Source organism: Hemitrygon akajei, chromosome 10, assembly GCF_048418815.1.
Source record: "Hemitrygon akajei chromosome 10, sHemAka1.3, whole genome shotgun sequence".
NCBI classification, from domain to species: domain Eukaryota; kingdom Metazoa; phylum Chordata; class Chondrichthyes; order Myliobatiformes; family Dasyatidae; genus Hemitrygon; species Hemitrygon akajei.
In genome coordinates, this window is record NC_133133.1 from 151,004,157 (window position 1) to 151,029,989 (window position 25,833).

The following is a 25,833-nucleotide window of genomic DNA, read 5'->3' on the forward strand; positions in this document are numbered from 1 at the left end:
TCCAACCTGAAATTATTACTTAAGTTTGTGGCCAAGTTCAAGAAAAGTCATCTTTTCTCTATGCCAGTCAACAACTTTCTTCAGCAGATGTGCATGCAGATGAATGGAGAGGTTGTAATTGATGGATAACTAGATAAATGGATTAGACTTGATCACGGTGTTGATTAACGTAGGCATGAATAGACAAAAATGTGCTGAGAACCTGCCAGCTTGAGGGGAAAATGAAGAGAGGTGTTCTATTTAGCTTTGCTCAGCGACCATTGGGGGTGTAGACTTGCTACTTGGTACAAAGCTAATATGACAGAACAAGCATCTCCAAAAAAAACGCTTGATTTTAGTTCTCTTTAAATCTGTGCAGGCTAAAAGTATGAGAATTTTGGCCACTGGTGAATTTCTATCTGGACATTCAGTCCTGTAGATGCTATAAGGTTGACTTCACCTCGGAAATCATAGACGGAAGATTTATTTCTTCCTGGTGTCTCAAGCCATCAAACTTTAATATAAAACAAACTTAATAAGCCAAACTGAGTCAGTAAGTTGAGAGTAAGTTGGCACAACCATTCCGTGGAGTCATTTCTGACCCTGGCTGCTGATTCTCCTCAATCATTCTCACCTTATCTTTCACCCTGGTCTTCATTAGGTTTGGGCAGGTCATGAATTCCTGCAGGTACGGTCCTGTGATCTCCTCAAGAAATCAGTCTTTTCATTGTTTAACAAAACTAAGCCACCACATAAAATTGAGAATGTTCACAGGGATGATGAGGAAGCAATATTTAAAAGGAGAATAATGCAATCCTGAGGATCTGAAGAGTGGGAAATAATACCGCTCCATTTTTATGGCTCATGTGGTGCCTTACTACACAGCAGCAGCATATCGATTCCTGCAAACATCCCCAACCAACACCTAACAAGTGTTGCAGAAGACAATGAAGATAAAGATGGGAGAAAGGGAACAGGATGCATACAAATGACTAAGAGTGCGATTCAATTTGATTTTGTTCCTCCATGTTCTTGTGGAAATTCCCAACCTTTTGTTCAAGATTTCTTCATTAAAGTTTATCAAGAGAACCTAGAAGGATTGCAAATTGCCACTTAAAATGTTACTTTTTAAATAAAAACTAAAATGTAAGTGAAACCGCTCAAGTGATCAAGGTCACTGATTAATTATCACTGCGTCAGAGGCCAAAGTTCTCCTGTACTATGATGAAAATGATGTAACTTTAATGGGTTATCCATCAGCAAGTGTAAGTTAAGAGTTTTACTTTAAATTTCTAATTATTGGGTCCACCCAAATTAGACCTTGGTCTACTTGGTCAATGTCAATCTGAGTCAGGGATCCATGGAAAGAATGAGCCTGGCTTCAGAGACTGGGCATGGCTTCGCAACAGAGACTAAATTGGGCTCTAGGGTGCAGAACTAATCCTGCTTGGCAGAGGATTTTACTGTTGATGTGAAGATGGATGTGAGTTTCAGGGACTTCTCTCTCTACGTACCTTTGTCTATCGTACTGTACAGAATCAGGTAACCGATGCCTCTAGAAAAACTCAACATTGATCCACTCCTTGTGCATGGAGAATCCCAAACCTTGTGCTAAAAGAGTGCCACAAGTATAATGACAGAAGACATTTTGGCCCTGAGAGCAATAGCCTCAGGTTTTTTTTTTTAGCTGCTAAAATTTCACTGAAATACCCACCAAATATCCTGCCTCTCACTAAATTGCTTCGGGCCCTTTGGTAAAATGCTGCTAATGCAGCTAAAAAATTGTTTAATTTCTGTCCACAATATTAGACCACAAGCATAAAATCTCAATGCCTTTGTGACATAATGAAGACTCAATATGTTCATACTGCAGATTCCAATTGCCCTGCACCTTAGTTGTTTAAGGTGATTCACATTACTTCACATCGATATCTATATTCTGGTCATAGTGTAATGAAATTCTTAGGTATAGCAAGACTAGCATAGACTCGAGCAGAAGTTTCTGTTTTACTAAATCACAAAGCATCAGAATTTCCTGATCCTTGCTTGTTCCCATCCAAGACTGGCTTTTATGGAGACAGACTGAATCGTGTTCTTCTGTTTCAAGAGGAACTGACGACAGAAAATGCATAAATGATTTCAGATGAAGGGTTCCAGCCCAAAATATCAACTGCCTTGTCTTGAGATTCTGGCTTAAGCTTTCCGGTGGTTTTACTGCATGTCTCAGCCTGGCAGGGAGAATGACAACGACTTTGCACTGGCTTCATTAATATGTAATTGGGGTTCCTGAGCTGTCATAACTTTCAGCTGAAGCTGGCAAATGATGAAAAATGGTTGTGCTGGAAGCAGTAATTAACCTTTCTAACCCTCCGCCTCACCCCTCCATATGCGTAAAAACAGCCTTATGTTGTACGCTCAAAGTTATAGCTGCTCAGAACATCTTAATCAATAGCACTGGGTCAAATCTCATTCTTTGTACACGGCATTGAATGATAAATGCTGGCTATTCATACATTTCTTTCGCTGTTATTAGGCAAGGTCATTGGTGTAATTAACATTATGGTGCAGAGTTGCCAGCATTGATACATTGTTGTGTGGAAGGGTTCTGATACCACTTGTTTATTTATGTATGTATTAATATACAGCGTGGAATATGCCCTTCAAGCCATGCCACTCAGCAACCCTAGCCTAATCACAATGGCCGATTATCCTACTAACTGCTAGTCTTTGAACTGTGGGAGGAAACCAGAGCACCTGGAGGAAACCCACACGGTCATGGGGAGAACGAAGGAACTCTCTACCCCCATGCCGCCCCACCTTCCTGCACTTGATCCATTTCCTTCCATTCTTTATGTTCATATGCCTGTCCGAATGCCTCTTTAATGCCACTATTATGTCTATGTTCACCACCAACCCTGGGAGCATGTTCCTGGTACTTACTGCTCCCTTGTCTTTTTTTTTTAAAAAAAAAGTACCTTGCATATCTGTTTTAAGCTTTCCCCAATCCCTCCGTTACCTTAAAGCTATGTCCTCTGTTGTTAGAGTCCTTTTCCCTAGGGTAGAAATATCAATCTACCCTACTTCTGCCTCTCGTTATTTTATAAACCTCTATCATCTGCTCTGGAGAAAACAATCCAAGATTATTGTTAATTCTCCTTGTAGTTAATTATCTCTAATGCAGGCAGCATCTCATGAATCACTTCTGCACCCTCTCCAAAGCCTCCACATTCTTCCTGTAATGGGGTGACCAGAATTGCACACTACCTCACCAAAATTATACCAAGTGCCCTGATTGATGTTGGCAAGCATGTCATCTGCCCTCTTTACTACTTCTGATGCCACTTTTAGGGAGCAGTAGAGTTAGACCCCAACATCTCTCTGTACATCAAAAAAAAGTTCAAAGGTTCATTTATTATCAAAACATGTATCCATACACAACTCTGAAATTTGTCTTCTCCAGATAGCTACAAAAGAAAGAAAGAACGTGAAAGTCATTCAGAGAGAAACAACAACCCCCCCCATATGAAAAAGAATGGCATCTTGATATCAACCACCAAAACTCCTCCCTTCACGCAAAATGGACCTGGAACATCGATCCCCCCCAAAAAGCAGCCCCACCCTCCCACACAAAAAGAAACTAACAGAACATTAACCCCCTAACAACCAAACGGAAAAGGAACAGGTGATTTAAAAAAAAAACACAGATGATAAAAACCATAAGTCTGAAGAAGTCCACAGTCCAGAATGCAATAGTCCAATCCATAAATGCAGAATGACAATACCATCCACCGACATCACCGACGTTCAACGAAAGAGAGGGACACCACACAAGGCCTGCCACATATCCTTTCATCCTACTTTTGACCTCCCAAAGGGAGACACCTCATATTTACCCAGGTTAAACTCTACCCACCATTTCTCCACTGATACATGCAATTAATTTGTATCCTGCTGACTCATTGGAGCCTTCCTCAAGCTCCACAGCACCATTTTCATGTTATCCACGCACCTAGTAATCAACTATATACATTTTCATGCAAGCATTTTTCTTAAACAGAGGTCCCAGCACTGAGCCCTGCGGAACACCACTCCACTGATGACAGACCTCCAGTCACAATACCGAACCTCTCTTTTCTATGGTCAAACCAGTTTTGAATCCAATCTACCAAGTCAGTGTGGTCACATGAATCTTAATCTTCTTGATCAACTTCCCATGAGAGACCATGCAAAATGCCTTAGATAATGTACTACTTTCATCAATTGTCATTGTTACTTTTACAAAATGTTCAATCAACTTATAAGGCATGACCTTCACCATACCAAACCATCTTGACTATCCCTAATAAGCCCACACTTCAAATGTGAGTCTATCCCTTAGAATTCTCTCTAATAGCTTCCCTACCATTGACGTGAGGTTCAGTGGCCTTTAATTCCTTGGATTTTCCCTATTACTCTTCTTAAATGAAAGAACACACACCTCTCTCCAATCCTCTGCGATCATACCTGATGTGGGAGAGGGTATAAAGATCTTTGTCAAGGTCCCTTGCAATTGCCTCTTCTGTCTTTCTCAGTAGCCTGATTAAGTGTCAACAGGTCCTGGTGACTTCTGCACTTTAATGTTATTCAACAGATCCATCACCTTCTCCTTGATCCGAGCATGCCCTAGATTGTTAGGTCACCTCATATCGATTTCATTATCTTCTGCATCCTTTTCCTTGGTGAATACCAATGCAGGCATAATTTCCTTCAGTACCGGAGCTGATGTTTGTGTATTTTATAAACAGGTTGCGTCAGAGTACTTTAAGGACACAACGTTACTTTTGATTGGTGTCATCTGCCTGGCTGCTTCCATTGAAAAATGGAACTTGCACAAGAGGATTGCTCTTCGCATGGTGATGTTAGCAGGAGCCAAACCAGGAATGTGAGTATATATCGTTTTAATCTTTATGTTTCATCTCTGCTGGGAATATATAGCCTCGAGCATCACAGCGGGACTCCAATTAAATAAGCTGGGTTTATTGAAGGCAATGTCTACCAGTTCCACCCAATATCTGGGCAAGTGATAGAATCGGATTCACAATCAAGTTTATCATCACTGACGTATATCATGACACTTGTTTTTCAGCAGCTGTAAAGTGCAATTCAAATACTAAGTTACAATCAGAAATGTGTAATGCAAGATGAGAGGAAAATAGTGAGGTAGTGTTCATGGCAGAGGGGATGACCTTCACCATACCAAATCACCATACCCTAACATCAGAAAGAAGAGCTGAGCCTGGTTAAGTTGGCCCACCAGTCTTCTAATGCTGTACTGACTATTTTAACTGACACTTTGAAAAAACTCCAACTGCCTCTATTAGATCGTATAATGGAGGCCCATGACACAATTCACTAGAGTACCTGGAATCTCAGCAGAGAAGCACAAAGTAAAATTTCCTGGATGTAGGATAATTGTGCTATGGATGGTAAGGGGTTATACTGAACATGTTTAACAAGGCCCAGAAGAAGGTTTCTCCATGTCAATAATGAATTGCTTAGCAGGTTTTGTTTCTCAAGTATCCCAGGGTTCTTTTTTTGATGAAAGCCATAACAGCAGCATCGGAATTGCCCTCTCCTTCAGTTGTTCTGGAAGAAGTTGGATAGGAAAAGGCTACAGTGGTAATACCTCCACTCAAACATGTGTCGGTTGAGGTCCATCTGCCAGTAACTGAGAGGGGATGGCTACTCTGTCTTCTCATCAAGAACCACTTCACCAGAAATTTCACAAGTGTTGATCGTTCTGTTTCTATAGCTTAGTCATTGTAACAATTTTCAAAGATCAAAATAAATTTATCGCCAAAGGACACGTATATCACCCTATACAACCCTGAGCATCACACACAAGAGGTACAGAAGCCTGAAGTCACATACTCAGCAATTCAGGAACAGCTTCTTCCCACCTGCCATCTGATTTCTAGATGGATATTGAACCCACAAACACTACCTCACTACTTTTCTTATTTCTGTTTTTGCACTACTTACTTGATTTATTTAATTTATAATTAATATGTATATTAATTCAGTTTTTCTATATTTATCACACATTGCGTAGTACTGCTGCCGCAATAGCTAACAAATTTCACGACGTATGCCGGTGATATTAAACCTGATTCTGATTCTGAGTATGGAGACCTCCAGTGGCAGTAGGGGGCACTGCAGCTACATTAAAACCAAAATCTATCAATGTTAAACTTTAAAGCACTAGTTATTACAATGAGATCCATTGATAGTTAACAGGTAGGAGCAGTTCACACAGGTGACAAGAAATACAATTTTTTCTGTTTTCATATGTTGCTGTGGAATAAAGTTTGGGTATAGAGGTGGGGAGTACCCAGGTGAAATCCAAGGGAAGGGGGGAGGGTCAGAGCCTCTCGTTTTGCAATGGGTAATAGCTAGCAGTAGGGTGTGTGTCAGATGGAAAAAGGTCAGTAGACCCAATTGTAGTTTTGGGGAAGAAACGCAGTTAGATGGAGAGATCATCTACAGAGAGATTACAATCATTCAAAATCCTTCAGAGGATACATGACCCAGAAGGAGAAGATTGCCTGAACAGAGAGCTGATCTCTCTCTGGGAATTGAAGCGGTGTACAGCCTATTTCTTGCGTCACCTCCACCCGATTAAAGTTGAGTAAGATGGTGGATTTCCTGGATTACTAGCCTGTGTTGATTCAGGCATAGAGAATGCATCCTCTTCATTCTCCCAGTCTGAGACAGGATTATCATCCCTCAGAACTGTCAGAGTTTAATTCTGCTCCATTGGGCACCTAGCATTAGGGTCAGGTGGCGGGTGGAGATGCGCCTCTACTAAAGGGGATCTGAGCCGCTGCTTCCCTCCGCTAGCCTGCAGGTCGCCCTTGAGTAAGGTGTAGCATCACCCCCCCCCCCGACCCCCTATCAGGGTCACATGACACCACGGGAGAGCTGGTACATATCACAAGTCCAGGTTATGCGATTGCTGATGAGACACAGACAATCTCTGAAGAGTACTGGTAATGGCTGGGGTCACCCATCTTGTGAGAAGGTAATGGCAAACCACTTGTGTAGAAAAAAAATTGTCAAGAACAATCATTCTCGAAGACCGTATTTGCCCACATCGTACAACAGGCACATAATGATGATGTTTGTTAGGGTGGAGCCATTGGTATCTTGGCTGCTGCCACCTGGGCTGAGGTGACCTCACTGGCAAGGCCCTAACATCAGCCTCCACCGGGCCATGTCAATATGGATCACCCTCCCTCTCCTCCTAACCCCATCTACTCTGCAAGGTGTTTATGTTCGTTTCTGCTCACAGGTTGGTCCTTGGCTTCATGTGTTGCACCGTGTTCTTGTCCATGTGGCTTAGTAACACTTCCACCACTGCCATGGTGATGCCAATTGCGGAAGCTGTCCTGCAGCAGCTCATCGACACCAGCCTGGAATCTGATGTCGAGTTAGCAGAAATCACAGACACTGACAGCGTGGAGGACACCTACTCTGGCCCAGCGTCCCAAAAATACGGTGTGTATTAGCTTTCTTTGTTCTAAGTAACTCAGTACAACCATGGTGACTTGGAGTAGCTCATGATGACTTCGTTAATTCAAGTTATTCTTGCTAACTCACATTGCCTGCAGGAATTTGTATTGTCCATAGTGACACAGAATTTAGTTTGTTTATAATAACTCAAACTGACCGTATTCACTCAGTTTGCTATTCCAATATTTTTGTCCTTCGTCTCTCTGCTTTCTAATGGAGGTCATTATATGAACACGCACTTTAAAAGACTCACCATCTACACTCTTGGACCATCCTGCTTTAAGTTCTTGTCAAAATTATAATGATCACATAAAGAGCCATGACTCTCTCATTATGGTGAGTTCAGGCAAGTTAAAATCAAAACTGTTTCCTCCTCCTGGACACAGGACCTTCCATAGTAAGGCCCCAGCATGTTATCCATCCAGAAGGGGCTTTTGGCTCCTTAGCCACTGCAAACCACCAGTGGCAAATCAGTGGTGAAGCAGGTAGCAACTTGTGTTCAATTCTGACCTCAGGTGCAGTCTGTATGAATTTACAAATGTTTTCACTATGACTACTTGGATTTGACTTGAGTCCTCTGCTTTCCTCCCACATCTTAGAGGTGTACTGGTAGGTGAATTGGCAACTGAACCATTTCCCTAGGGTATCAATGAGTGTCAAAAATTGGTGGTCGGAAGGAGCTGAACAGAAAAATAACAGAAACGAGGAAATCTGCAGATGCAGGAGATCCAAAGCAGCACACAGAAAGTGCTGGAGGAAATCAGGGTCTCAGCCTGAAACATCGACTGGTTATTGTAGATGTTGAGTTCCTCGACAGGTTCCTAGCTGTAGAGGGAAATAAGCAGAGAATTGGGTCTGTTGGGATGTTTTGGGAACTAGCAACTGCTGAATAAGGAGATATAAGCTTTACAGAGAAAGGAGATATGAAAAATATAATCTGTGCTGTATCTGCGAGTCTTCTATTGAAGACTGACATGGATTGTAATCAGCAGCCGGCTTTCCTCCTGTGTGTAGAGATAATGAACCATTACTAAGGGCTTAGCTGTCAGCTGGCATTAGTAGAGACTGGAGCTCAGGCTTAGCCTGGCTGAGGACACTGTTGGCAATACCTCTAATCCCAAACCATGGAGTTGGCTTTTTCTTTTTACTTTTGTCTTTTTCATTTGCAAGTTTCATTATCTGCCCCTTATTCCTTCCAGAGCAGGAAGATGAGAAGCAGCAGCTGGAGCTTATCTTCCTTAAAGAAAAGTAAGTTTCCTTCTGTGCTTGCGATTCAAGTTATGAGAACTGGGCTCCAGGAATGGGACTGGAAAGGGGATTTACTTAGTGATTAATTTAAATTGAATTTCTAAATACTGTTTTCAGTGATTGTTCACGTTATATTTGCTGGAGACAAAAGATATGAAATTAATTCTGGATGACCCTGAAACATAACTCAATGCTGCTCACTTACCTGTTGTGATCCTCACCGGCTGTGAATCTACCGAGATGAACACACTGGTACTTAAGCTCATTTAGATCTTTCAACAAAAGCGATCCTTTGAGGAAATTTAAAGGCCTTCAAATGCCACTGCGTTACTCGATACTGTGGGACTTGTGAATAAGAGTTGGTGCATTATTTGGAGAATTCATCTATACGTTGAACACATAATCAGCAGTGTAACCTGAGGTCATTGGGTGTCTCGGGTCTGTCAACATCAGATATCATCACCCAGGCAACCCAGCCGTGGTTGACCAAGCCACAGCTTGTGTTCAGGTAGCAGGTGCTGCAGGTCCCCGTGGACTTGCTCACTTCACCCAGAGCCACGTTGAGGCTTTCTCTGGTGATGACATTCTGCCTCCTCATACCGGTGATCCCCAGTGTGCTGAGGGCTCTGTGAGGAGACAATCCAACGAAGCTGCAGCAGCCCACCTCATCAGATAGGTCCCAGATTAGAGGGAATTAGAACATTCAAATGATGTAAGGTGAGTTGAGTAAGTTTGAGTACATAGGACAGAAGAAGTTTGGATTGGAATTGAAATAGGTCACCCTTCCTGCTGTTAAATTATTTGTTAATGCTCGGAACAGATAAAGTTTTCCTCTTATCTGCATCGCATGCTCCAAGTGTTACACATGGGCAGTGAAGGATGTGACAGGGACCCAAGGCGGCTGACGCTTCTGTCTTGGCCAAGAAAGCTAAATTTAAACTACCACTGCTTTTGGACTTTGAGATGCTTAACTGACCCATAAAGTTGGTTAACGCATTTAAGTTTTCCCCAGGGTTTTAGAAGTCTCTTTTGATGTCTGAAACGTATTGAAAAGTTGCATTAAAACATATATGTGCATGAAAATGTGATTATGCAAAGATAAGGGGAGAGAAAGAACTTGTATCGCATCTTAATAGGACATCACAACAAGCATCAGAACCATCAGTCCTAAAGTGCAGTTACTGGCTTGTAGGCAAATAACTTCCAGCATTTCTTAAACAACAAAGTCATAAGTGAGTCATAATTATCTTTTGGTAGTTACTGATCACACAACATTGGTTAGTACAGCATTGGAAATTACTATATTATTTGGGAATCTTCCATGGGATCTTTTCCAACAAGTATGAACGTGTAGCAAGAAGATAAACTGCCTCCCTATTAAAATATCTTCAGCAAAGTAGCTCCTCACTTTCAGATAAGATTCCGTGTCAGTGTCCATGGCCTGGAAGTGAACTGGAACACTCAACTTTCAGACTTGAAGATGTAGAAATCATTAACTGTATGCTGATATTTGAAGAGTATCTGTGGAGGTGGGGGGGACAGCTCTGGTTGCTCTCAGTAAATCTGGGTGTGGGGGAGACTGTAAAAGTGGCCGTCAACTGACAGCAACTCTCCTCTCAATGTAGGCTGACAATTTCCCTCCATAGACGCTGCCTGACCTGCAGAGTTCCTCCACTAGTTTGTGTGTTGCTGTACTACATTAGAACTTGAGGACTGGCAGAGAGCCAGAGGCAGCACTGGCCACTGGGAAAGGGCATGGCCATCTGTGTCAGGTTAAAGTTAACCAAATCTATACAAGTAACAATGAGGAGCCAAACTTTCACACTGCCGCTGCAGCTCAGTCTCAAATGAACCTTCTAGGCCAGCCACCAACGTTTCCAAATACCAGAGAAACACAGATTAAAAACTGCTGAGACTGGCTGTAAGCCATCTTTTAGTTTGTTTGCATTTGTTGTGTTAAACTGAGTGTGTACTTTTCTAACAGATTTTTATGACTCAGGTATTTTATGATTGAGTGAGTCTTGGGTTAGAACACTTATTGCAAATTCAAAATTGGGGAATGTTGTGAGAGACAAAAGGAACAGAAAGTTATAAAATGTAAATGCTTTGGGCTGGATCATTTGCGGATGGTACCCTCTCTGGTCAGAGGAGGCTGATCAATGGGTTTCTTGGGTGAGTGACTGCAGGAACACTGACTTCCAAGCTGCCCGCTCATTTGTGAATCTCTCAAAGCTGGACCCTCCTAGCATCTGTGACATGGGCAACTTTGTGTACTGGTGACGAAGGCTCCGCTGAGAATTTTCTGGATTATTGATCCCTGAGTGGTAGGAGGCCGCTGTGTGGAGGAACTGTCCCTGACTTGTTAAAATGAAACTGCTCCAGTCTTAACACTTGCAGGCGGTGTTGACAATACATGAGCCCTGAAAGGTAAATTAAAAGCTGTGTCCCTTGCAAGAGCAAATTAACAATGCAATCCTGCCCACTCCTGCTTATTTCCATCCTGTTATCTCTTGGGAGCAGCAAATAAATGCAACGGTTCATTTGGAAAAATTGCTGAGAAATTTCTCTCTGACTTCTTAAGGCAATCAGGCAAAGCTGAGGTTGTCTAAGACTAATAATCACACTAACCAGCAGGTAACCCCTATAATTACAGATTACTTCTTCTGTAAGCAAAATGTCACTTTCCTTTTCAAGGAAGGGAGAGGGGGGCACCTCCAACCTGATGGCATGAACATTGATTTCTTGAACTAATGGTAATGCACCCTTCTCTCCCCCACCCCCCCCCCACCAGCCTCTCCTTCACCAGTCCCCATCCCCTTTTCCCTCTTCTTACCTGCTCATCGCCTCCGTCTGCTGCTCCTCCCTCCTTTCTGCCACGGTTTCCTGTTCTCTCCTGCCGGACCCCCCCAACCCCAATTTTCCAACCCTGTATCTCTTTCACCAGTCAACATCCCAGCTCTTTACTTCATCCCTCCCCCTCCTGGTTTCACCTAGCACCATGCGTTTCTCTCTCCCCTCCTCCACCTTTTAAATCTGCTCCTCATCCTTTTTCTCCAGTCCTGTCGAAGAGCCTCAGTCTAAAATGTTGACTGCACTTTTTTCCACAGTTGCTGCCTGGCCTGCTGAGTTCATCCAGCATTTTGTGTGTGTCCCTTTACAAGGGCTCTTTGCTCGCTTGCTAAATTGAAAGAAGGATAACGTGATCCTAAAATGTATACTTCTCAGCGTCTGTCTAACTATGCACAAGTAAACTTCTAAACGCTTACTATCTCTTTGAAATTTCCTATCTGACTGGCCACAGAGAAAGGAGCCTGTACTGAGGAAAGAGCTGAAAGCATAAATTGTCAGATGCAGGGCTAGGAACTGAGGAAGCCGAGGCCTAACAATTCTATCAGCCTTATCCCCTGCAGGCATGAAAGTTGTCGAAGCGGGTAAGCCTGCTCCCATCATCCAAAGCTCAAAAATTTGCCCTTTTCATGTCTGCACCTTCTACAGAGCCAAAGTAACTTTAATCCGAAAATAGAACTTCATGATACAAGGGTGGGCATTGTAGTACCACTCAAAGGCTAAATACAATTAGCACTTTCTCGTACCCGCATTTAAGATATTCTGTTTTTTAAAATTTTTAACTATGGTTAATCCTACTAGGTTTGCTATAGGTGTTTCATAATGTTCCTACTACCTATTCAGAATGAGCAATTGTAGGATTCCTTCCTGATTTCTTACCATTAATGGCTACTGCTACTTGATATAAAATTCCCTGAATTTCCCTAGCTCGTTTGTTGTTATCAATCAAATACTGGCACATTCTAAATCACCCTGAGTCTATTGATTTTGTGAAAATTACTGGGCTGAAGGTAACATTTTCTAAATTAAAGAAACGTTCCAGTTCATTGTGAATGAAAATTTCATGCAAAATTTAGCCCAGTACTGTACCCTGCAGAAATCATCCTTCAGTGGAGCTGTTATTTCACTCCAGAAAATATACGCAGCGTGCATAAACCCACTAACCAACACCAATAAGATATGCAAAGAAGGACTTCCCTGCTGTCACTAACAGTGTGCTCAGCTCCAAATCAAGAATCCATTCCCCTGCTGTAATTGTTTTATTTCTCACTGACTTGTCTCTGTAAACTGTCTAAATGAGGTTAGTTTAAACAAATAGTGACATTAACAGGAAAAGATGATTTAATATTTGTTCAGATGCAATCCAATTACCAATATTTTGAAGACAATTAATTAATATTAATAACTTTGATTCAATATTTACATGCAGCCTTCCGATAAGTTGCAATGCAGGCTTTAGAGAAGTGGGTAGCTTTTAAATTTATCACCACAGAGTAAGAGGGATGGTCACTTGACCTCCTGCGTGTGCAGATGATTGGCCAGTGGGACAGTCCATTATAGGTCAGCCTATGAACTTAGCGATGACTGATGAGCCTGATGTAGGCCCAAATGAGTGAGTCAAATGAGGCTGTAACCAGCCAATGGAGGGTGAGCCAACACAAGGTTGGATATCCTTGCTCATTTTGTGTTTAACCAAACCATAGCAGATAATGATGTAGGATGGATAAAGACAAAGTGGTTTTTTTTACTGAATGTCGTTGAGGGATTAATATTGCTCTGAACACTGGGGATATCTCGACTGATTTTCTTCCAATCTGAGGACCAATGGGTCTTGGTTTGACACCTCACCTAAGAGGAGACATCTCCAACTGTGAAGTCATTCCTTGAATGCTGCTTTGAAGAATTTCTCTAAATTTTGCACTCAAGTCTTTGAACTGGTCTTGAACCCATAGTGGGAGACTCAGAGAGTAGAGTACTGATATTTTTAGAAAAGTAGAAATTGTAGGTACTGGAATTTAAAAAAATAAGAGATGGTATAAATAATCAATGCATAAGACAGCACTTTTGGAGACTGGAACTGTTATCATTTCAAGTCCAAGATCTGGCATCCAAACGGATTTTAAGCCGCAGGTTCAGCATCTTATTGAAAGGCACTAAGGAAATTTAATATTTAAATATATGAAGACATTGAATCTTCAGATTAATCTTTGCAAAATTGTCCATTGTAAATTAGGAGTGCATTTTTGGTTTGGAATTGGACCGGTAAGGCTTGTAATGGAGTGAGCGGGTTAATTTTAGCTCTTGCTACTGTTCTCAGATGCCACTCTTCTGCAGGCATGACACAACAAGGAAAGGAAATCATCATGGAGATGGGGCTTCTTTGATTCATTTTAGAATTCAGTTCTTATGAAGTATTCAGACTGAGTCTATTAATGCCCGGCTCTGAGGTGTGTGTATGGTATATTTGGAACAATGAGTCACAGACAGTTCTGGGCTTACTTCTTGTGCAAGTCTGTTAAATGCATCGATCAGAGTTCCATAGGCAGTGGGATACACAACCAAATAATTACAAAATGTCCATAATCTATATCAACTTGTAAAGTGAACTATTGGTAAATGTTGGGATGAACAATCTGCATAGACTAATACCGGCTATATACCAATTTCTGAAGGAATGAGTTGTGAATCACAGGGCTAATAACAATGCCAGGAGAGGGAATTCACGTCAGTATCCATCAGCTCGAGCTCATTTGTGGCGCTGGCAATTTATTTGCTCGTCTTTCCATTAAGACCATTCTGAATCCAAAAAGATCATTTAATGAGAATCGATCAGTACATTACCTGGGCCGTCCAAACTAGACGAGCTCCTTTTATTAGCTGCATGCACCATGCTTCAGATCCAATATGGACAATATATCCTTGAAATTAATACACTCCAGCTGTGTGCACTCTGTTTAAGGTTCAAACAGATGCTCCATCACTGCTTGACTTACCTGATCATCTAGTCATTATAATTTGTTTTTTTTTTTGTCCCCCACTCGTGGTCAATCAGGAAATAGGCAGTGGACCGTAAGAATTATCAGTTGAATTTCTGATAAGGCAACACTTTTCGTTTACTTCAGTAACTGAGAACATGGCACTGTTTGCAATCTCCAGAAGCTCCTTCAGTTAGCTCTTGTGAATGACAATCAGAGATTCTTTGAAATAGCAAGTGTTCTTTTGGGCAACGTGATTCTGGAAAATACTGGTGATTTACTGGAGTTATTTAACATTTTGTTTATTTTTCTAGTGGAATGAAGAAGAACCAATCTGACAAGGAGATGCTGACTAAGTCGGACAGACAGGTTTGCAACCTTATCAAATTCATGGTCACTGATACGACTTAGTATTCTGTTTCTTCCTGTTTTATGACCCTGCTGTCCTCTCTCAGTAGCCTGATTATGATGTTTTATGATTACGTTGTTGTTTGGGATAAAGCTTAAGATTAGGAAACCATTTGTATTCTGCAACATTCACTTAAAAATTCGTGTAGCTTGCAACTGTTTACAAATCTCTTCCTTCAAAAGGTGAGGTCACTCAAGCTATATAGCAACAAGTGGACACACAGTTTATGTTAATAGGTTGGATTTTCCTGAGCTAGGCCTATAACCAGTGCCTGTGATCCTGTGTATTTGCACTTAACAGGACTGGTTGTGCAGGCCTGATCTTCCTTGATTCAGGCTGCAGTGCATAGGCCCTGTCCCTGAAGGCCTTCTGATAACGCCATCAGAGATATTCCCATCTCCCCTGTTAATTTGGGAACACCTATAAGCTATCAACACTGATTAAACCTATAAAAACCCAGGGATATGATTGGAAATAATAAAGTAAGATATTAAAATGATTCCCTTCTCCTTAGCCTTCTGACCCATAGGCCTAGAATCTCCATTGAAGTCAGTGGTGTCTGGTATCCTGTGAAAGCTCTGAACCAGTGCAGGATGGGAGAGTGCAATGCCCAGCCATCCCTTCACATCTGGGCTCCGCTGCAGCACATCTGTAAGTCAGTAAGTGCCAGGCTCACGGCACCCGGGCGCTGTTCTAGTTTACTTAGTGCTCAAGCAGTTGAATGGCAGCGGCTCCCCTTGAAACCAGCGAGCTGTCCTTCAGCTCCAACAGCGAAGCTTTAGTGTTCTGACTATCCGTGGTGCCCTGATCCTGCAGCGGCAGCGAAGGGAGGGGAATGGGATGGGCATTCTTTGTTAGGTTAGCAGTGTAAAACAGGCTTATCGCCCTCTACCCAAGAGAGGCTGCTTGAGGCTGGGATGGCATTACTACTGACTCAATTAAGGTACGGATGTACCTACCACATTCCGCTGTGCTTTACGTTTCCAGTCAGATTGTTGGGAAGGGACACAAGCTAAAATTAAATCAACCTTCTTTTAGTACCGTGACTTGGATATCTGAGGCCAGCTCTGTTGTTGCAACCAGAAGGGAGTTGTACTGACTTCCCACCAGGCCAAACCTGTGGGATTGTGGTGAACTAGATATACCTGTCTGACTGCTCCTGTGGCTCCTCCCAAGACCCTGCTGACTACCCCTGTGGCTCCTCCCACAGACCCCTGTATAAAGGCGACTGTGGCCTGCTGCTCTCCCTCATTTTCCCCAGGATGTAGTGTTGTCCTTCAGTCAATAAAAGCCGATAATCTCACTTCCTAAGTCTCGGCGTGAGTTATTGATGGTGCATCAATTTTATTGACTGAAAGTTACAACATGGAAACCGCTTTACGCCCAGAACGCCTAGACTTGGACCCCCGAGACCCGGGAGCAGCTCTTGCCTTTGAACACTGGCTGGTGTGCTTCCAATCGTACTTAGAGGAGGTTCGTGCCACCGATTCGGCTGTTCGGCACAAACTTCTCTTCTCGAGGGTCGCCCCAAAAGTTTATTCGTTCATCAGGGACATATCCACCTACGAGGAGGCGCTTGCCGCCCTCCAAAGACAGTACCTGCGGCCAGTAAATCCAGTTTATGCACGGCACCGCTTGGCCACGCGAAAACAGCGGCCTACGGAGTCGACTGCTGAATTCCTCAGCGAACTACAGATACTCGCGCGAGACTGTGGCTGCAAAGCGCTCTCAGCGGAACAGCATAAGGAACTCTTGGTCCGAGACGCTTTTGTGACTGGGGTTCGGTCAGTGTGTATCCGCCAGCGGCTGCTGGAAAAAGCTGATCTTACCTTACGCTCTGCGATAGAGACGGCCAGTTCGACAGAGGCTGCGCAACTGTACGCCGAAGAAGTCCAACCGAGCCATTCCCCGGTTCCGAGCGAATTCGCCAACGCCGCAGCCAGTCGCGGTATCTCAAACCCCACGAATTCGCCAGGTATGAGACTCTGTTACTTTTGTGGGCTTCGGAAACATGCACGAGAACTCTGTCCGGCGCGCGAAGCGACTTGTTCCCACTGTGGGAAGAAGGGCCATTTCGCCAAGGTCTGTAAATCTAAACCGCGCCCGGGGTCGAGCAGCGCCGCGTCTGAGACCTGGGGGCCGCCATTTTGCATGACCGGATGTGGACAACCATCTTTGCCGGCGTCACCTGGCCCCGCCCCTACCTACCCGTGTGCGACCTGGGAGCCGCCCTCTTGCATGCCCGGATGTGAGCGGCCATCTTTGCCGGCGTCACCAGGCCCCGCCCCCGCCTCGCCATCTTGCATGCCCGGATGTGAGCGGCCATCTTTGCCGGCGTCACCAGGCCCCGCCCTCGACACGCCCAGTTCAACGCTGGCTTCCGTGACCCTCGACCAAAGCGCCCCGCACCAGCTCGCAAGGTCGATGATGGACATCCTGGTGGAGGGGCACAGGACTCGCTGCCTGTTTGACACGGGCAGCACTGAGAGTTTTATTGACCCGGCCACAGTGAAACGCTGCGGACTCGTGACACGGCCGGTCCGTCAGAAGATCACCTTGGCTTCAGGGTCGCATTCCACAGACATCCGGGTGGGTTGTGTAGCGACATTGGTGGTGCAGGGCACAGAATATCGGAACTTTGCGTTCCTGGTCATGCCTCGGCTGTGCGCACCTGTGCTATTGGGGCTGGACTTCCAGAGCCACCTCGAAAGTGTGACTATGGCATATGACGGGCCCCTCCCACCACTCACTGTCAGGAATCCTCAGTTTGGTGGGACTTCGCCATATACTCCGTTACCACACGCACATACACCCCGAACCCCACATCCCGCCCAGCACCATGCCGATAGCTGTGCTGCTGACACTATTTGCAACCTCTCCACCCTCAAGATCCCTCCCCCATCGCTGTTCACCAACCTGACCCCCGACTGTAAACCTGTGGCAACTAAAAGCAGGAGGTACAGTGCGGGGGACAGGGCCTTTATTCATTCAGAGGTGCAGCGGCTGCTCAGGGAGGGGATCATTGAGCCAAGCACAAGCCCATGGCGGTCCCAGGTGGTCGTTGTTCGGACTGGGCAGAAAAATAGGATGGTTGTGGACTACAGCCAGACCATCAATAGATTCACGCAGCTTGACGCGTACCCCCTACCCCGCATCGCGGATATGGTCAACCAGATAGCTCAGTACAAGGTGTACTCGACAATTGATCTGAAATCCGCTTATCACCAGCTCCCCATCCGCCCAGAGGACCGCCCCTACACCGCCTTCGAGGCGGGTGGCAGGCTCTATCACTTTCTGCGCGTCCCATTTGGTGTCACAAATGGGGTCTCAGTCTTCCAGAGGGAGATGGACCGGATGGTGGACCAGTACAAACTGACGGCCACATTTCCCTATCTAGATAACATCACCATCTGTGGTCGCGACTGGTCGGACCATGACGCCAACCTCCAGCGTTTTTTCCAGGTGGCCGATGCTTTGAACCTCACTTATAACAAGGACAAGTGTGTGTTCAGAACCACACGGCTCGCTATCCTTGGGTATGTCGTGGAGAACGGGGTCATTGGCCCTGACCCCGACCGTATGCGCCCCCTGTTAGAACTCCCTCTTCCCACTACTCTCAAGGCCCTCCGGCGGTGCCTGGGGTTTTTTTCCTATTACGCCCAATGGGTTCCCCATTACGCAGACAAGGCCCGCCCCCTGGTCAAGTCTACCACCTTTCCCCTCTCTGCCGAGGCCCGAGCGGCCTTCAGCTGCATTAAAGGGGACATTGCCAAAGCAACGATGCATGCGGTAGACGAGACCATTCCCTTCCAAGTAGAGAGTGACGCCTCTGACGTCGCGCTGGCTGCTACCCTCAATCAAGAAGGCAGGCCAGTGGCGTTTTTTTCTCGTACCCTTCAAGGCTCTGAACTTCGGCACTCCACGGTGGAGAAAGAAGCCCAAGCCATAGTGGAAGCTATTCGGCACTGGAGGCACTATCTCGCCGGCAGAAGGTTCACCTTGCTGACCGACCAGCGCTCGGTTGCGTTCATGTTCAGCAGCCAACAGCGGGGCAAAATCAAAAATGATAAAATTTTGCGATGGAGAATGGAACTCTCCACCTATACTTACGATATCCTGTACCGGCCTGGCAGGCTCAATGAACCGTCTGATGCCCTATCCCGGGGACCGTGTGCTAGTGCCCAGCTCGACCAGCTGTATGCCCTTCATGCCCAACTTTGCCACCCGGGGGTCACCCGGTTTTATCACTTCATTAAAGCCCGGAACCTGCCGTACTCCCTGGAGGACATCAGGACGATGACCAGGGACTGCCAGATCTGCGCTGAGTGCAAACCGCACTTCTACCGTCCTGACACTGCGCAGCTTGTCAAGGCCACCCGCCCTTTTGAGCGACTGAGTATTGACTTTAAGGGCCCCCTTCCCTCCACCGACCGCAATGTCTACTTTCTTAGTATTATTGACGAGTACTCGCGATTCCCCTTTGCCGTTCCCTGCCCCGACACTACTACCACGTCGGTCATCAAAGTCCTGCGCCAGCTCTTCACACTGTTCGGATATCCCTGCTATGTCCACAGTGATAGAGGGTCCTCCTTTATGAGTGACGAGTTGCGCCGGTTCCTGCTTGCTAGGGGCATAGCTACTAGTCGCACCACGAGTTATAATCCCCGGGGGAATGGCCAGGTGGAGAGGGAGAATGCCACAGTGTGGAAGGCCATACTTTTAGCCCTTAAGTCACAAGGGTTGCCGGTCTCCCGATGGCAGGAGGTCCTCCCTGAGGCACTCCACTCTATCCGCTCCCTGTTGTGTACGTCCACTAATGCCACCCCTCACGAACGCTTATTCTCTTTTCCCAGGAAGTCTGTCACTGGGACCACCCTGCCAATTTGGCTGACGTCCCCGGGGCCAGTGCTGCTGCGTAAACATGCGAGGAGTAATAAGTACTCACCGCTGGTCGAGAAGGTTCACCTCCTGCATGCTAATCCCCAGTATGCCTACGTGGTCTTGCCTGATGGGCGGGAGGACACGGTCTCTGTCCGCGACCTGGCGCCCGCCGGAGCAGCAGACCACTACCCCGAGCACTCCACGGTAACTATGCACCCTGTACCCGAGGTGACTCCGCACGCCCCGTGCCCCACACAGACTCCGTATGCGTCTGTTCCAGGGCCCTCGCTCACACGCGAGGGGTCCCTGACACCTCCTGTTGGGACAGAATTAACCCACTCTCCGCCTTCGGAGCACACACCACCTCCGGCACCTGTGCCGTCATCACCTCCGGCTCCTGTGCAATTGCAGCCGGAGCTACGTAGATCGCAGCGAACGATTCGACCACCTGATCGACTTAACCTGTAAATATGCTTGGGAATTTTTTTAAACAAAGGGGGGGTGAATGTGGTGAACTAGATATACCTGTCTGACTGCTCCTGTGGCTCCTCCCAAGACCCTGCTGACTACCCCTGTGGCTCCTCCCACAGACCCCTGTATAAAGGCGACTGTGGCCTGCTGCTCTCCCTCATTTTCCCCAGGATGTAGTGTTGTCCTTCAGTCAATAAAAGCCGATAATCTCACTTCCTAAGTCTCGGCGTGAGTTATTGATGGTGCATCAGGGATCAGCACTTATTGGAAGCGTGGCTATTCCTCATGGGAATTCTCATCAGAGGTGACAAACGACTGCTTCTACCCTGTTATTGAGCTGGGTTTCAAGGATATACGTTTTGTCCTAACCGGACATAATACTAAACAAGGGTTGTTGTGGTAAGTGGTAGCTTCTGATGAAACTGACAAGAAAAGAAAGTCATTTTAAAACAGAATGGAGATTGTAGGTAGATATAAATCTGGCCTTAATCACAATGTATTAAACACTGGAAGAGAATGAGGTGTGGAATTGGCACAATCAGCCGTTTGAGTGGTGTTGTATCAATAACTTTGTACACAATGTCTGTAAGAGCATGGAATTGATTGTAGACTTCAGGAAGGGGAAGTCGAGGAAACACACAGCAGTCCTCGTTGAGGAGTCAACAGTGGAAAGGATGACAGTGTCAAGGTCCCAGGCATCAGCATTTCAGAGGTTCTATCCTGGGCCCAACGTGCTGATGCAGACATCAAGAAGGCACACCAGCAGCTATACATCATTAAGAGTTTGAGGAGAGAGGGTATGTCACCAAAAGCTCCATAAGGTTTCTACAGGTGTACCACGGGGAGCATTCTGACAGATTCCATCACTATCTGATACAGAGGTGCCACTGCACAGGATGGGGAAGGAGCAGCAGAGGGTGGTAAATTGGACCAGCTCCATCATGGGCACTGGAATCCCCACCATTCAAAAGGCAGTACCTCAAGAAGGGGCATCCACCAATAAGGACCCTCACCCACCAGGTTATGCCATCTTCTCATTCCACACATCAGGGAAGAGGGGACACACTCAATGTTTCAGGAATGGCTTCTTTCCCTCTGTCATCAAATTTGTGAATGGACAATGAATCCATAAACACTACCTCACCATTTTGCCCTCTTTTAGCAGTATTTTTCTATCTATTATTGCAAGCGATAGTGATGTTTTAGATATTACACTGTACTGCTGCAGCAAAAAAGCAGATTTCACAACATACAGTATGTGAGTGGTAATAAAGCTGATTCTGAGGCTGAGCATGATCAGCATTGTGAAGACATATCAGGGCTGCGCAGACCAGTGAACAGAACGGTGAAATCTGCTGCTGAGTCAATAGGGAATATGTCCAAGCTTTCATTCTAAGCCTTGCCGTGCTCTAGTCAGAAACATATGTATGGGGGGAAGCATCTTGCCATAAAAGAGGGACCAAAGTGTTGATCCCTCGAATCAGAGTAGGGGATCGATTGGAAACGAGCGGTTACCCTCCCGCAAGGAGGGCTGCTGACATCGAGCTGGCCAAAGTGGACTGATTAGCAGGAGACCAAGCTGCATCATCTGTGTGACGTGGCGTGGAGTAGATTTATCTGGGCCATGCCACTTGGCTGTCTGCAGAGAGCTTGTGTGAAGCATTTAGTCAAACTTTGGCTCATGGATACAGAAATATTCCTCATCCTGCCTTTGGCTGAAAATAGACAAGTAAACAAGCTGCGAGGCTATTGATCATTTTGCTATCAGTTGTTTACTTGAGTCAGGGCCCTCGTCAGGCTGCATAATCTGCTCAAAAATTCCCAATTATTCAAAATCAAATACTTGAACAGATCCAAAAGGTCGAGGCCCCGGTTAATATGTTTGTTCGCCAACAGATAATCTGGACAGAGCAAATATCCACCGAGGCTGCCTTCCAGCTTAGTTCCGGCAGTGGCATTTCACAGAGCGTTATCAGTTGTGGTCTGGCTCTTTTTAGAGTGGCCAGGTGTTGAAATGGGTCAAACGTCCACCAGGCTGGCTTCGCTGCTTACTGAGTCTGCAGTCTGTTCAACTCCCCAACACCAATACTTAACAGAAAATAGAATGGTGTGTGACACTTGCTGAGTGTAGGATAGGGAGGTGTATAGAACAAGACCTAGAAACAGGAGATGCACGTTGCTGCTTTGCTAACCTGTTTGCATGTGTTACCCATTATTAAGTGTGTGTTGTTATTGTCCACTATTTGCACATACACTTAGCGATCTCTTTATTAGGTCCTTTCTAAACATGCTCTGCTCCACACTTTTGTTGTAATACTTGGCTATTTGAGTTGCTCACTGTGGTGAACTACATATACCTGTCTGGACATGCCCCCTGATGACTGCTCCTGTGGCTCCTCCCACAGACCCCTGTATAAAGGCGATGGAGGCCTGAGCCCGGCCTCTCAGTCTCCAGGATGTAGTATGGTGGTCACTCACTGCTCGTTCCTTCTTCCAGTCAATAAAAGCCGATATCTCGCTTTTACGTCTCAGAGTGAGTTATTGATGGTGCATCACTCACACCTTCCTGACAGCTTGAACCAGTCTGGACGTTCTCCTCTCTCATTAGCAAGGCGTTTTCACCCACGGAGCTGCCGCACACCGGATTTTTTTTGTTTCTCACACTATTTTCTGTAAACTCTTGGGTAAAAATCACAGGACATCAGCGGTCTCTGAGATACACAAACCGCTGTGCCTCGCACCAGCAACCATTCCACTGTCCAAGTCTCTTGGATCACATTTCTTCCCCATTCCGATGTTTGGTCTGAATCTCCTGACTGTGTCTGCGTGCTTTTATGCACTGAGTTTCTGCCACATGATTGGCTGGTTAGATATTTGCATTAATGAGTAGATGTACCTAATGAAGTGTCCAGTTCCAGTGCATTTGCAATGATCGGCAGACATCCAACAGCTATCTCGTATTGGCAAGTTTCACATTTGTTTTGTTTGGAGTTGCACGTGAAATGTTGCTTTACTGACCGCACGCTGAATAACTGGTTTAGCTGCTGAACATCGACCCATAGCAGGCAGGGTGCTCACTGAGAAGAGGGGAGGAGACCGAGAGGAGGAAGGAGATGGATCAATGTTACACTTAGTTTATTTGCTGCTGCTGTTTCCCAACAGGACCAAAGTCAACCCAGAAAGGAGTACAGCAGTAAATACAAGACCAAGCGCGATCACATGATCTGCAAGTGCCTTTCTCTAAGCATCACCTACGCTGCTACCATTGGAGGCCTCATGACAATTACGGGAACCTCAACCAACCTCATCTTCGCTGAGCAGTTCAATACGTAAGATTCTCATTCCTCAGATAACGACCCTGTTAATCAGCCTGGTCTGCCACTTCTGGAACAGACTTCCCTCTGTGCCTGTTTTGTTCCTGTCACTGCCTGTAAGGAGTTTGTACCTTCTCCCCGTGACTGCGTGGGTTTCCTCCGGGTGCTCTGGTTTCCTCTCAGAGTCCAAAAGTGTAATGGTTGGTAGCTAACTGGTCATTGTAAATTGCCCCATGATTAGGTTAGGATTAAATTGTGGGACTGCTGGGTGGCACAGCTGGAAGGACTGGAAGGGCCTATTTCACACTGTACCTCAAGAAATAAGTATTTTCCTACTGTAGGTTTATCCCTGGTAAAAGCAGTAATTAGCTTCCACCACAAAATGCTGCTAAGGATATGGTGCTGAACTGCCATGCTACAAGGACATGCCTCACAGTTACAGTTACAGGCTTTGACCTTGGAAAAACTAAGTTCAGATTGTATAGTTGCTTTATAGAACACCTCCATTCAGCCCTTAAAGGCAGACCTGAGCACTCGGTTGCCTGTCATTTGATTCTGCACCCATTCTCACTCCGATCTCTCTGAATTTGTCCCCCAGCTTTGCACTAATCATGCCCACTGCAACTGCAGAGAACAGCGCTTTCTCTTCCACTCAGTGCATTGTAATTCTCAGGACTTGGTACTGAATTTAACTATTTCAATTCATAATTCTGTTCTTTTTCATAGTTGTGGCTGTAATTTCCCATTTTAACTTGTTCTGATTTTTTCTTTCTCTCTCCTCTATCTTTACTTGCCAGTTTTTACAGTAATTGTTACCTTGTCAACTTGAATCTGACCCTTTCTGTTCCTCTCTATAATTTTTTTCTCACTCTGCAACATTTCAGTTCAGATGAAAGGCCTTTCATCTGAACCATTGACTATTATTTCCCAAGGAAGTAATTTCCTCATTTTCTGTTTTTGGTTTGCTTGTGGCTGTGTGGCCCAAAGGGAGGACCTGCAACAATGGCGGCTCTGGTTATCAGGAATTTAAGCTATGAATAAAGGGTGTGGGTTGCTCAAAATGCAACCTCCAGTGTCTGGCCATCATACTCAAATAAGTGCCAAGCTTGCACAGAGCTCCTGTTAAGTCGGTGATGTGCAGAGTGCTGCTGAAGTCCAATTTTGGAGCCTGGTTGTCCTGGGATTCTTCAGGATACCATGGAGAATCTGCCTCGTGGAGCAGTCAGCCCTTTAATATCAATGGGGATTCCCAGTCTAGAGTTCAAGTGGAAGAGGGCAAGTTATTTATTTTGTTTAAATTATTTCTTAGCAAAATAATATAGTTTGTTTTCTATATTTATAACTTTGTAAAAGTCTTAAAATTGTAATTATTTACAGCAGTATTAAATCGGCAACATTTTTAAAAAAAGTCCTGAAGTTTTGATTGGAGCTGAGGGTCAACACACAGCTGGGATTCCTGTATGTCCAAGGCTGTTTGAGATGTTACAAGGGCAGGGCTTCAGCACTGTTCCTTCTTAAGGCCAGGCCTCACTGAGGCCTCACTACCACCTTGCCCCCGATCCCTTGGCAGAGGGTCAGCTCAGTTGTTGCCATGGATATGGCCCAGGCAGCTGTGGGTAGGCCTGGATCAGGTGCCATCAATTGGCTGCTGTCCAAGGATTCCGTGAACTGGAATATGGCTACAAGTCTGCAAAGGAGAGGTATGGAGGAAGCCAGGTGGGGCATCACCACTGAGGTCATTTCCATTACTCCTTGTATTCTGTCTGGGTAGTCTCCAACCTGAGAAAAGTTCCATTTCTCAAACTTTCAGTAATTGCCCCCCTCCCCCCTTTCACCATTCTTGTTTCCCTCTCTCACCTTATCTCCTCATCTGTCCATCACCTCTCTCCGGTGCTCCTCCTCCCTCCTTTTCTTCCATGGTCTTCTCTCCTCTCCTACTGGATTGTCCCTTTTCCAGCCCTTTATCTCTTTCGCCAGTCAGCTTCCCAGCCCTTTACTTCAACCCTTCTCCCTCTCCCAGTTTCACCTATTGCCTATCTCCTTGTACTTCTTCCTCCCCTCCCTCCCCACCTTCTTACTCTGACCTCTCCTCTGCCTTTCCAGTCCTGACAAAGGGTCTCGGCCCAAAACCTTGTTTACTCTTTTCCACAGATGCTGC

The 25,833-nt window shown here is 45.3% G+C and overlaps 1 protein-coding gene across 2 annotated transcripts in view; it reads left to right on the forward strand.

Annotated features, from left to right (window-relative positions):
• LOC140734824 (solute carrier family 13 member 4-like) overlaps window positions 1-25,833 on the forward strand; it is an 85,827-nt gene that overhangs the window by 42,119 nt on the left and 17,875 nt on the right. For both annotated transcript variants that reach the window (XM_073059397.1, XM_073059398.1), the window contains exons 3-7: window positions 4,764-4,900; window positions 7,310-7,515; window positions 8,730-8,778; window positions 14,915-14,969; window positions 23,524-23,690. In XM_073059397.1, coding sequence (XP_072915498.1) covers window positions 4,764-4,900; window positions 7,310-7,515; window positions 8,730-8,778; window positions 14,915-14,969; window positions 23,524-23,690 — 614 coding nt within the window. The remainder of the gene's footprint in view (window positions 1-4,763; window positions 4,901-7,309; window positions 7,516-8,729; window positions 8,779-14,914; window positions 14,970-23,523; window positions 23,691-25,833) is intronic.